Below are 12,974 nucleotides of genomic sequence, written 5' to 3'. Positions count from 1 at the left end.
GCTAGCTAACGAAGGCCGTGGCCGTGGCCATAATGAGCAGTCAGCAAAATCTTTAGTTAGATCCAGCCGCTACCACCCTGTAGTTTGTTCCAGAATCTTGGGGGTGAGGACACGTGTAATTTACAAAAGCCAGCTCAATCTTAGAAAGCAAACAGACGGGAAGGGGTCAGTTTCTCAAAGTTCCATATTCCGCTTTTAATGATTCCTTTAATAGCACGCTTCTTTGATTAATGAGAAGGTTTCCCATTAGGCAGTTGTCGACATGCCGCAGGGGCCCTGTTCTGGCTTCACCCCCGCGCCCAACCTCAGCTGGCGTGAAGGCACTCAGCGCGGTGAAGCAAACAGTGAATCAAATAAACACATCAACCAAGGATGTCCGCCGGTGTCCCTTCTTGGTTTTGGTTTTGTTTCTCAGCCTAGCACCACGCAAACCACAGCCGGGCTCTCCTGTCTGCCTAGGTCGGGAACTTCCTACAACAGAATTTCTCAGTTTGAAGTTCTGGGCTTCTGATCTGCTAAAATGACATCAAAGCTCTACGTGTGCGCCCGGTGGAGCCTTTGGATTTTCGGTAGATTTCAGAGTTGGGGGGCGGTCCTCTTTCCCCACTCGCCCGGGAGAGCCGCAGGTCCGCGCGCATCCCCCGCCGCGCCTCAGCATCTCCGACCGCTCCCGCCGCGCGAAGGCTCCAGAGGCTTCCGAGCGCCCCGCCCAGGGGACTGTCCCTGCCCAGCCACTCGGATCAGGCCCACCCGACTCGGGCACCCCACCCTTGCGCGTCCCCGCGGCCTGCAGAGGCGAGGCGGCGGGCAGGCCGACCGGGGTGGGGTCGGGTGGGGGAGCCGGGAACGCCGCCGCCGCACCCGCGAACCCCGGGCCCCCAGGCCTCCGCGGCCATCTTCCGCGCGGGCGGGTGGGAGGGAGGGAGGCGCGGCCTCGCGCCCCGGCCCGCCCCCCGCCGTCCGGTCGCCCAGCCCGGCCCCGCCGTGCGTTCGCCCCGCCGCGCCGCGCCCGCGCCCGGGTCCCGACTTCCCCTCGCGACTTCCCAGCCCGCACAGCCCGCGCGCCCCCGCCCCCGGCCGGCCGCCGTTCCGCCCCCGCCGCGCCCGCAGAGGCCGCCATGCGGCCCGCGCGCTGGCTCGCGCTGGGCAGCCTCCTCGCCCTGGCCGGGCTGCTGGAAGGCCGGCTCGTGGGCGAGGAGGAAGCCGGCTTCGGTGAATGCGACCGGTTCTTCTACGCCGGGACACCGCCTGCGGGGCTGGCGGCCGAGCCCCACGTGAAGATCTGTCAGCGCTTCGAGGGCGCCGAGCGCTTCGCCACCCTGTACAGCCGCCGGGACCGCATCCCCGTGTACTCGGCGTTCCGCGCCGCGCGCCCCGCGGCTGCCGGCGCCGAGCCCCGCTGGCTGGTGGAGCCGCAGGTGAGCGAGCGGTGCCCGAGCTCGGGCGCGGGGCTGTGGCCCCGGGGGAGTAGGGGAGCTGGGGGCGCGCTGGGCCGCCGCCGCGAGGGCGCGGTTGGGGAAAGGAAGCCCCCGCGTCTTCGGGGCCGGGTCAGGAACCCCGAGTCTCCGAGCCTCCCCGCCGCACCCCGTCTGAGCCGCAGCCAGGGCTTGGCGATCCGTAAGCCTCCGCTTCAGACGCAGGGGCCCCCGCGGTCCCCAGTGGGAGAAGGTTCTCCCCTGCTTTTCGGGGTAGATGTCTGCACTGTCTCCTTCATTTCCCGACCGGTGAGGGGCGTGAGACGGACAGTTCAAATCAGCGGAAAGCCTCTTCTGGGAGCCCACAGGCCGTGGCGCAGGGCCTCGCCACAGTTTTTTGGGCCGGGGTAGGCGGGTGGGTGGGCGTTTTCATGCCCATTTTGCAGAAGAGGAGATTAAGGCCCAGGGAGTGAAGAGACCTGTGGAAGTCCAACCAGCTGGTAAGATGGGACAGGTGTTTGGGCTTAGAAGTTTACCTCCCTTTCTACTACGTAAAAGCTGCTCTTCTGCTGAGGCCACCTGAGCCTGAAAACCCCTTGTGCACAGGACGTGGAGTAACTCTGACCTGTGGTTTTGCTGAGTTAGGACAATAAAGGTACATGGTTTTAGAAATGCCATGGCATAGTTATAAGCAGTAGGGAGACTGACTATCTTCAATTAGTGGGAAGGGCAAACTAGTTTTGCCCGACTCGTCATATCTATATTATCAGACCACTTGGAAACCGTGTCATGAGTGTTCTGGGGAGGGTGACCCGACACTGCAGAAGGTTCCCAGAGGCCCTGCTGAACCTGCCTTAACACATCCTGTCTCTGCTTAGCTAGCCCCTTCTGCACACCCAGCCACGCTCCCTTCTGGTAGGTTCTCTGTCCCTCGCCCATCTTCCACTATTTCCTATGCTGGCCCCAGCCACCCAGACCACCCTGGCAGGGGGCAGAGCTCCTCACTGAGCCCACACATCCCTGATGGTCACAGCTGGCCAAAAACACTCGGGAACAGACTGGCTTTCAGGGGCTGCATTCAGAGCCATGGGCGGTAATCCCTGTAATGTTGTCCAGATAGTTCTAGCTCTGAGAGCTTGACCAGGACTCATCCCATCTTGCACGTAAGTCTTCTTCCCTTCCTGTCCACATCCAATCCATAGCCCTCACCTTGATGTCAAGACCTAGGAGATCAGGCATGTGTGAAAATGCCATTGTAAATTGTACGCACATAAGCCATATATTAATCTGCCATAGTTTGCCCCAGCTTCAAGCTCTCTCCCTATCCCCCAATTCATTATGCCTCACGACTGTGGGCCTCTCAAGAAACGGATGACCTAAACTTTTCTCCTTGAGGATCTCCTGGATGGCTCGAGGAGACAGAACATACATGTGAGGAAGACACAGGAATGTGCGCTGTATTTCAGTTGAATTCGGAGCACATTTAATAATCACCTGCTGGGTGCCAGGAACTTAGGATACCAGGACAACAGGGGGTGGCTCTTGTGCTCTAAGGCTTCCTGGTGTGCAGGTGAAAAACCCTGCTGGGTGGAGAGTGGCAAAACAACTGGTCAGAGCCAAGCCATGTGGGTTTGAGAATGTTTCTGTATTGACTAGCTGTAAAACTGGGCAGGTTATCCCGGAGCTAATAACAGGGTGGCCTCTAGGATTTAAATGAGTGACTATATAAAGTTCTCTGAGAGATGCCTGGCACATAAGTACTAGTGTTATTAGGACCTAAGCAAAGCCCATATTTAATAAAGGTAAACAAAGTTCTTTTAGATTTCATCTCTCTTGGAGGTGAGAGGGGAAAGCCTTAGGGTCAGGATGACATTTGTGCAGTGGTTGGAGGAGGAGGCAGAATTCAGGAGACAAAGAGCAAGAGGACGGTCCGGGATTAGTGTGTGGGGAGTGGTTGGAGCTACTAAACTAGTAGAAGTAGGTAGGTGACAGTCTGCTCAGGTGTTCCCAATGGAGGGGAATTACAGAAGGGAGAGGGCAGGTGTGAAGGAATCATGGAGGCTTAGTGAGACAGAGCCATCGGTGCAATTCCAGAAAGAGGTGGAGCAAGTTGGGGGGTAAAACCAAGTCACAGAGGCAGAGGAGGTCCTGGGCCCCTGGGGGGCAGGAAATGAAGACTGGCGCTGGAGAGGTAAAAGAGGATGGGGAAGGAGGGGAGACATGGGTCCAAATGGCAGCTTGAGAGTGGGAGATGAACAGTGATCTGGAAGAGGACAGGGGGCCATTGAGTTCCTGGCTGGGCGGTCAGAATGGTGGTGGTGGCTGATGCTTTTTCCTGACCCCTCCTTCCTTCCCTGACCCTGCTCCACCCCTCCTCGCCCCTCCCCACCCCTCCTCGCCCCTCCCCCCAGCCTCAGTCAGGAGCCAGAGGGTATCAGGAGGGAGGGAAGGAAGAAGGGAGGAGAAAAAGCTGCAAGATGAGATGCAGGCGGGCTCTGGAGCACACTGCAGCAAACCTGACCTTTCTCCACCCCACTCCACCCCCCCCCCCGCCCCACCCCTTGGCTGGATCCCAGGACCTGCCTTCCAGCCAAGGTCCCCACTGCAGAAGGATGCTCAAGGCTCACTGTGGACTTCTGGCTGCTTCAGAGCACTTTATAATGCTGAGCTGCCTTGTGCCTACATCCCCTTTCTCTGAAGTCTGCTTTACTGAGAGGCCCAGCAGACGGGGGAGGAAGAGTGGGAGGCTGAAGGAGCTCCGTGCTTACCCTGAGTGATGAGTCAGGCAGGGCTCCGCTGGTCCCTGGGGGGCTTCCACAGCCCAATTCAGCAGCTTTCACAGCTGTCCTGTTTCCCTTGGGGGAAAAAACCCAAAATTGAAGATTGGAGAAACTTCATCACTCTTGAGCTTAAAACTCTTAAGGTGTTGGCTGCCTGACACCTGCCAGACCAAACTCATTCCGCAGGGTGCAGTTTACAAGGCCCTCCACATCCTAGCTCCTGGCTCCAGCTCCAGCCTTGGTTCTCACTCCTCCCCACCCTCGCATTTTCTGTTCTAGCATTATCCAGCTGCTGGCATGCCCCTCAGAAACCATACTGCTTGTCACTTCTACTTCTGTCTTCATGCTCATTCCTTTGGCCCCGAATCCCCTTTCTGTACTGTCCTCTCTTGCCCTCACTTCTTCCCCTCCTCCATCCTTTAAGACTGCCAAGGTATCCTCTCTTCAAGAAGGAGTTGCCCACCTGACTTAGCTCCTCCATGTGAGGCCTTGAGAGGAGAGTGCTGCGTCTCACTCATTCTGTTTGTGTTCCTAGTGCCTGGGATACACACAGTCCCTCAGCAAGGGTTGAATCAAATAATGTGCTGTTGGGCTCAGTCAGGCAGCAGCGGGTGAGACGCTCGGCTTGAGCTTTCGTGGTGGAACCCACACTGCTGCACAGGCATGCCCCATAGCTGGCCAGCAGCTGCTAATACAAACATGTTCCATGTACAGAGCTGGAACCTTCTTCTAAGTCCACCCCATTAGTCCCAACTCTGGCTTCTGGAATGACCCCAAAGGGTTTAGATCTCTTCTTGGGACAACAGCTTTTGGTGCCAGATACAGGATCCCATGTCCACCCACACGGGAAGAATTTAAATGGGATCTTCTGAGGGGCAGAAGGAGAACTCCAAAGCAAGCAGAGAAAACAGTGGGCTGTTGTAGTTTTATGTGGAATGAATGGGGGGTGGTGCCTGGATGGCTCAGTCAGTTAAGCATCTGCCTTTGGTTCAGGTCATGATCCCAGGGTCCTGGGATTGAGCCCCACGTTTGGCTCCCTGCTCAGCGGGGAGTCTGCTTCTCCTTCTCCCTTCACACCTTCCCCCGCTCATGCTCTCACTCTGTATGTCAAACAAATAAAATCTTAAGAAATAAATAATAAGTAAATAAATAAATAGGGAATGCAGGAAAAGGCAAAAAAGGTGAGAAAATATTCCCCCCATTAGCATGGTGGAGATGCTTTAAAAAGTTTCTAGTCAAGACTTGAGAGACTTGAGAACTTGTTCTTTTGTACGGGGAGCCCCAGACCTTTTCATCTCTCAGTTCCTTTCCATTTAATGGAAGCATTTTTGGAGAAGATATCAGTGATGCTTTACCAACGTGCACTGTCCATTTATGCTGGAGGCCGTCATATATGACTACCATTTTATCAAGATGAACACTGGACGCATCTGGCTTTGTATTCGGCTTACACTTATTTAATCTCACAAAAATACTCGGAGGTAGATGTCATTGTGTTCATTGTAGAGATGAGGAAATGGACTCAGAGGGGTTAAGCAATGCTCCCAGGGTCACACAGCTTGGATTTGAACTCATGATTATGTGCTCTCAGTCCAGTGCTCTTTGCATATATCACTTTGACCTCATAGTCGAGCCACCGCATTAATGGCCGTAGGTTATTAATTTTCATCTTGTATGTGGGGTCTTAATTTCCACTCTATTGCTCATTTCAATAGTGAACAGGACAAGTGGGAGCAGAAATCTGACCTCGTACTTACGAGGCTTAGGTGTAAGTGGCTCTGGAGTCAAGGGTACATTCTGGTTAGCTATAAGAGCATTGTCCTAAAGGGCCCAGTGAGGCCATATTTCAGATTTCAGTAAATGCCTGGGAACAGTGATCGCAATTTAGAACTTGATTAAATTCTGGATCTTTAATCTTTATCAGTGGCTTCTCACCTACACACACCCTGAAACTCTCACACAGGCCTTTATTCTAACATCAGTCCCTTTTTCATTGTGTCAGAGAACAGATACATAGAAGACATTATATACTTGAATTCCTGTGCAGCAAACAGGACAATTTTGATACAGACTTTCTAGTTTGAATCCAGACTTGAATCCACACTTCCTGCTCTGCTGCATATAGGCTATGTGACCTTAAATTCTTTGAGTCCTGTTTTTCTGATCTGCTTATTTGTGTTTTTTTTTGTTTTTGTTTTTTTTTTTAAAGATTTTATTTATTTGACAGAGAGAGATCACAAGCAGGCAGAGAGGCAGGCAGAGAGAGAGAGAGAGAGGAGGAAGCAGGCTCCCTACTAAGCAGAGAGCCCGATGTGGGACTCGATCCCAGGACCCTGAGATCATGACCTGAGCCGAAGGCAGCGGCTTAACTCACTGAGCCACCCAGGCGCCCCTCTGATCTGCTTATTTGAAGCAGCAACAGTGTTTAACTTCATAGAGTGTTTGTGACACATGACCAGAGTAACACACATGAATCTATAGCACGGTACCTGGAATATGGTGAGGTCTTAGGAAATACAAAGGTATCTGATTTACTAAGGTCTTACTTAGAGAGTGCAGGGGGTTGGAGGGCAGAGGGAGAGAGAGAATTCCAATACTGACCTTGAACTCATTTACAATCCTGGGATCAAGAGTCTCATGCTCTGCTAAGTCAGCTCCCCTTTTTATTTTATTATATAAAAATATAATAAGAAGAATATAAATAATACATATAAAATAATGATATAAATAATAATAAAAATATAATAATTTTAATATATAAAATATATTTATTTTTATATTTTTAAGTAAGCTCCACGCCCAGTGTAGGGCTTGAACCCACGACCCCGAGATCAAGAGTCATGTGCTATAAAATGTGAAAGACCTACACAAATACAAACACACAAATGAAATGTTGGATTAGGCAGGTGACTCTTAAAATTCTACAACTCTCTTAAAACATAAACCCTCCATCTGCACCATCTCAAACACCAGGCTTATATTTCACATCGTACAAGTGCTCAGAAAGAACTTTGGTGAGAGATTGAATGGCTAGATGGATGAATGAATGGATTGAGGTGATTGAAAGAACAAAAATAAAATTGGTGCCAGAAACACCTCCACCCTCTCTGTCCTGAGTCACCAAGAGGTGTGTTGTCACAAAACAGACAGTGAACAATGGCAGTGCAGTCTGCAGCGCTGACTCTGGGCAAGCCTGGGAAGCGGCTGACTCAAAGGGATGATTCCAGAGTCAGTCACTCACAATTGCTTCCTTCCTTGGGTGCACATAGCAAAAGCACGAATCACCTCGACTCTTTCCTTGCATTTTTCTCCTCTTCTGCCTTTTTCTCTCTTGGAATTCAGTGTTCCTGTTGGATTTGTGCTCGTTCTCAGAAGCAGGAAAAGGGCCTTGCCCTACATTGGCAGAACATCTCCAAGCCCTTTTGGCCCCAGACAGTTCAGTGGTGACATCTCTGGGCACCGTTCTTTCAGTTCAGACTCAAATTCGGACAGTCCAGGAAAGGAGCTAGCACTTACCGACTCCCTCGCTGTGGACAAGCGTCTTCGCAAATTAACTCAATCCTATAACTAGATGTTGGGACCCATGTTTGAGAGTTTTGGACACTGAGCTTCAGCGTGCTGAAGCCATTTACCCACGGTCCCACAGCTGCTGGGTGCAGAGCCTGGACGGGAGGTCACGGCTGCCTGATTCCCAAGTTCTTCGTGTCCTTCCTACTTGAGCGTGAGGTCTTCCAGGGACAGCTTTCACGTTTCCTCTCCAGATTCCAAACTGATGGACTAGGGTTGTTCGCTTATTTTCATTTTACTGAATTCATCTAGTTCTTTGGATGATTTGTGGCTTTGCTTTGGAATCGGCTTCAGATTGTCCTCAGCTCAGTTACGAGCGCATGGTGATACAATGGAACTTTCCCTGAATAAAGAGTTTATTCTTCGGGTTTCAGATTTCTCTTCCTTTTAAACAGCCAGTGAAACTTCTGAAGTACAAGTGAGAATATGAGAAAATAAATCCTCCCACTCGCCAGGAGCTAGTGCTTCCTGTGATCTGGTCTTACTCCTAGAATTGCCGTTGGATTGAGAATGTGGTCTCCCTTCCTCCCCCTTCAATTCATAGATCATGTCTCTGGAGTGGCCGCGTAACTGATCGGCCCCATGGAACGCGGCATCTGTGGCAGCCATAATTTGTTGCCTGCTGATGTATCTCCTTGGCCACTGAAAGGAAGGAGGAATAAAAGAGAAACCGACTCATGGTATGAACAAAAAATAGAAACACCGTTAGTATTCTGGTCAGCTTCTGTTGACCCAGTGCCGGACAGCATATGGCTCCCTCTGAAGAGGTCAGGTTGAGAACATCTTATACTTTGAATCAAGATAAAAAATATGGGTACATTTCATTTTGCAGAGTAAAGAGGAGGCTGAAATAGTGTGTGACAATAAAGGTTAAATTACATGTTCCAGTCGACTTGGACCTTAATTTTAGGCATGATTGGTTTTGAGTTTCGGTTGGCAGGAATGCTTAATGCTTTAACAAGGCCCTCGGCCCTGGCCTTCTTAAGGAATTAGGGAATTAGGAACTAACTTAGGGAATTAGTTAATTCCCTAAATCAACAGATATTTATTAGAGCATCTGCTATGTGTCAGGCACCGTTATTGGCCCTGGGAACAGAGCAGTGAATCAAACAAACAAAAATACCTTCTCTTGTGGAGCTTACTATCTGATAGAGGACACAGGTGATAAAATAAATAAAAGATATAACAAATTAAATAGTGAAAGTACTAAGAAGAAAAATAAAGCAAGGCAGGAGGATATGAGCTACAGGGAAAAGGTGATGTTTTCAGGGAAGGTGTCATTGTGGAGGTGATTTGGGGTACAAACCTAAAGGAAGAGACAAAGCCAGTCATGCAGGTACCTGGGGGTTGGATGTTCTAGGCAGAGAGAACAGTAAGTGCAAAGGCCTGAGGCAGGAGTGTTCCTCACGTTTGACGAAGAGGCCAATTCATGAGGAGAGTAGCAGGAGATGAGGTCCAAGAGGTGGGGTGGGAGATGGCAGACCACGTAGGGCTCCTGGGCTGTTTGTAAGGAACTTGGCTTTTACTCGTGTGAGATGGGATGCCACTGAGCCGACTTTGAGCAGGGGGGTTTTGACGTGCTCGGACTTAAATTTTAATGGGATCATCTTGGCAGCTGCATTCAGAGCAGGCTGTGTGGGTTCACAGGTAGAAGCAGAGAGGCCAGATGGGAACTTTCAATAATCCGGCAAGAGACAGTGGTGGCTTGGAGCACTGGGGGTGGTGGTCTAGTTCTAGGTCTATTTTGAAGGAAGAGCCAAGAGGGAGAGAAAGGGAGGAGTCGCAGACAACTCCAAGGACTTTGGCCAGAACAACTGAAAGAATGGGGTTGCCGCGAATGAGACCAGGATCCCAGAGAGGAGCTGGCGTGTTAGCCGTGCTAAGTACGACGAGATGCTTCTCCGTATCCTTGGTGGAGCTTCAGGTCGGGCTGGGAGCTCGCTGGGGGTTTCCTTACCACCCTGGGCACTCTTCCAGGCCTGTTTTCACATGTGATCTCACATAATCCTTATGGCAGCCACAGGAAATTGGTGCTGTTGTGATCCTCCTGGGGCAGAGGAGGCTACTGAGGCACAGAGAGGGTGGCTTTGTCGTCCACACTCACACAGCCAGGAAGGGTGGGACTGGGGCTCTCTGACATCAGAGAGCTCGTGGAGCTGCCTGTCTTAGCAAACCTGTTAACGTGCGGGGATCTCCTATTTCCCTCTGCAGAGTGAAGCTGCTCTTTGCAAAGTTCGCATGCTCACTTATCAGGATTTTATAGAGCAGAAGCACGTTCCCAGCCCACAGCCGCATGCCCACACCTGAGGATGCTCACGGCCCTCAGGGGCCCCCTCATGCTGAAGCCACAGTGGATTACAGGAGCCGGAGGTGCTGCGCTGGGCCAAGGGGGTTGTTGCCCCCCCTTTTGCAATCGTGCTCTGCTCCAGTCCACCCTGAGTCCATCCTGTGGCCATTATGCAAACAGACATTTTCCAAAGGGTTGGGGAAGGGGGGATCTTCTAAAAACCCTTGTCAGGCAGCAAGGATCACTGAGTCTCAGTGTGGCCAGGATGAGGGAGGGCTCTTGCTTTTGTGGGGTGTGGAGCTGTTGCAGCTGAAAGTGGGATGGGTGCCCTGTACGAGCCTCAGGAGAGTCCAGCTCCTGACCAGGTGCTAACTGCCCCGGGGGGGTGGGGGGGCAAGAAAACCACACCCTCCAGAGCCCCACCTCTGGAACAGAGAGAGAGTACCCGCTCATCCATCCATCAGCCCTTGAGAGCTTGAGAGTCCCTCCGGTGCCCCCTGCCTGGTTGCCCAGAGTAGGAGAGACCGCTGAACCCAGCACATTCTGTCACTTCATACCCGGGGAATGTCACACACCCTGCTTTGGGACTGGGAGAGGGCCTTCGCTCCAACTCAGCACCTCCCACGTCCTTGAAAGTATAGAAATTCCCTTTTTCCTTTAGGACTGTTCGGAAACTGACGTCCTCCGTCCCCATGCACGTTCTTACCTTTGCCCTCATGTCCTAGGTCACCCGATATCCCCCCAGCCTGCGAGTTCCCACTGTGTCTGGGAGATGGTAGCATTGGTTTCAGGAGGTCCTTGTATCATTATTTAACTATTTATAACCGAGGGAAGAAGTGGACCCATATCACATCAGTGTTTTGAGTGAATTGACCAGGATGCAGGACTGACTGGGACCGCATAAGGAAATGGCCACTGTCGATGTTTCCAAAAGACTGGTTATCTGCCAAAATGTCAGGGTGCACGGAAGCCTGGGGAAGGGAAAGGTGAAGTTATGAACCACCACTGGTCTTTTCTCATTCTTGAGTAACTCCAGTGTGGAACCATGGTGCCCAGGATGGCAGATTCCTCCTTCATGGCCAAGGGCACCATTTGGGGCCGTTGCTCTTGGACCTTCACTGGACACACCTGCCCCCATGATCCCTTCCATCTGCACCTGGAGGGCCAGGCTCCCCTCATCTTCCTCTAGGCCTCTGCAAAACAGCTTCCGCACTGGTTATTTGCTCCTCCTGCATCTCTAAACTTACTCCCCTTGGAAGCCAGAGAAATCCTCTCAGATCATCAAGCCCGTCGTACCTCCAACAGCCTCCCTGGAAAGCCTCGGGCTCTCCATTTCTCCTCATGTAAAGATAAGTCCTTATCATGGTCCCCAGAGTGCCCTAGGGTCCTGCACATGCGTCTCCCACTTCCCACCCAGCCTTATCTGGTGCCACACACATTGCAAGGCCTTCACCTCTAGCCATTTTGGATCATTGCGATGGGGGTGGTGGTAATGCTGTTTTCCTAATTCCTGTCAAAGGACTTATGTACCTGCTATTTGGTTTTGCATTTTGTCTTCCTTGAAATTCCCAGAGAGGGCAACTGCCCAGAATATTCTCTAAGCACCAGAGCTCACCTTTCTTTGTTAGTGTGTCACAGTTACATATCTTTGTGGGACTGAGTGCCACCCAGTGAGACACGAAGTGCCATGAAGGAGAGTACAGGGCTCTGGTTGCTCACTGTCCGAGCCTCTGTCTCTAACCCAGGGACCAGCACACGTTTTCTGTAAATGGCCAAAGAGGAAGTATTTTATTTTATTTTTTTTTATTTTTATTTTTTTTTATTAAAGATTTTATTTATTTATTTGACAGAGAGGGATCACAAATAGGCAGAGAGACAGACAGAGAGAGAGATGAGGAGAATCAGGCTCCCTGCTGAGCAGAGAGCCCAATGCAGGACTCGATCCCAGGCCCCTGGGATCATGACCTGAGCCGAAGGCAGAGGCTTAACCCACTGAGCCACCCAGGCGCCCCAAGAGGAAGTATTTTAAGCTCTGTGGGCCTTAAAGTCTCTGATGCAGCTATTCAACTGGGCTGTTTTTGCACAAAAACAGCTCTGGATAATACTACGTAAATGAATGAACATCGCTGTGTCCCGAGGGAATTTTATTTATGAACACTGGTGGTTAGCCGGATTTGGCTCCACAGGCTGTAGCTTGCCAGCCCCTGGTCGAGCTTCATGCCAACGCTTTCTAAGTGATGAAGAAATGTTGCTCAGTGTGGATCACTTAGCAAATATCAATTGAACAGTAACAGTGCAATTTGAAACGTGGGAAATCCTAGTCCTCTTGCATCCTGGAAGCCCTAGCTCTGGACCCGCAGACAATTTTCAACTAATCCTATTAATGTATGATGATGGCCATCATTTATAGTAAGGATTTTTAGGATTTTAGAAGTAATATATGCTTATGGTAAAAATACTTTTTGAGCATTTTAGAAGTATATAAAGGAAAGGATCTCATTTCTCACAGACAGTTGAGTGTGTGTGTGCATGCGCGCTAACATTTTAGAAATTTCTATTCACATAGAGATGCATATAGGCTCTCAGGCCTTTCATTCTAGTCAACAAGATTCAGCACCCTTTTGGATCCCGGAGCCACAGCTAACAAGACCCTCAAAGGACCACCATACCCATGGAGTGAGAAAGTGAAGGGGCTCTTCATGAGTGATAGAAATAATTTATTTAATTTAGAAATAGAAGACCTGGGGGCCTGGGTGGCTCAGTTAGTTAAGCGTCTGCTTTCAGCTCAGGTCATGATCCTGGAGTCCTGGGATAGAGCCCCACGTGGGCCTCCCTGCTCAGCGGGGAGCCTGCCTCTCCCTGTGCTCCTCACCCTGCTCTTGCTCTCTCTCAAATAAATAAATAAAATCTTAAAGAAAAAGAAAA

The 12,974-nt window shown here is 51.0% G+C and overlaps 1 protein-coding gene across 2 annotated transcripts in view; it reads left to right on the top strand.

Moving 5' to 3' along the window:
- Positions 1-943: 943 nt before the first annotated feature.
- ENDOD1 (endonuclease domain containing 1) overlaps positions 944-12,974 on the top strand; it is a 28,212-nt gene continuing 16,181 nt past the window's right edge. The window contains exon 1 of one of the 2 annotated variants that reach the window (XM_082682501.1): positions 944-1,418. In XM_082682501.1, the coding sequence (XP_082538627.1) occupies positions 1,119-1,418 (300 nt within the window). In that variant the 5' untranslated portion in view covers positions 944-1,118. The remainder of the gene's footprint in view (positions 1,419-12,974) is intronic. The other variant, XM_082682500.1, reaches the window with a different exon arrangement.

The sequence above is a fragment of the Mustela nivalis genome (assembly GCF_964662115.1).
Source record: "Mustela nivalis genome assembly, chromosome: 9".
Lineage (NCBI taxonomy): Eukaryota > Metazoa > Chordata > Mammalia > Carnivora > Mustelidae > Mustela > Mustela nivalis.
This window is presented reverse-complemented; position numbering and strand designations above follow the sequence as displayed.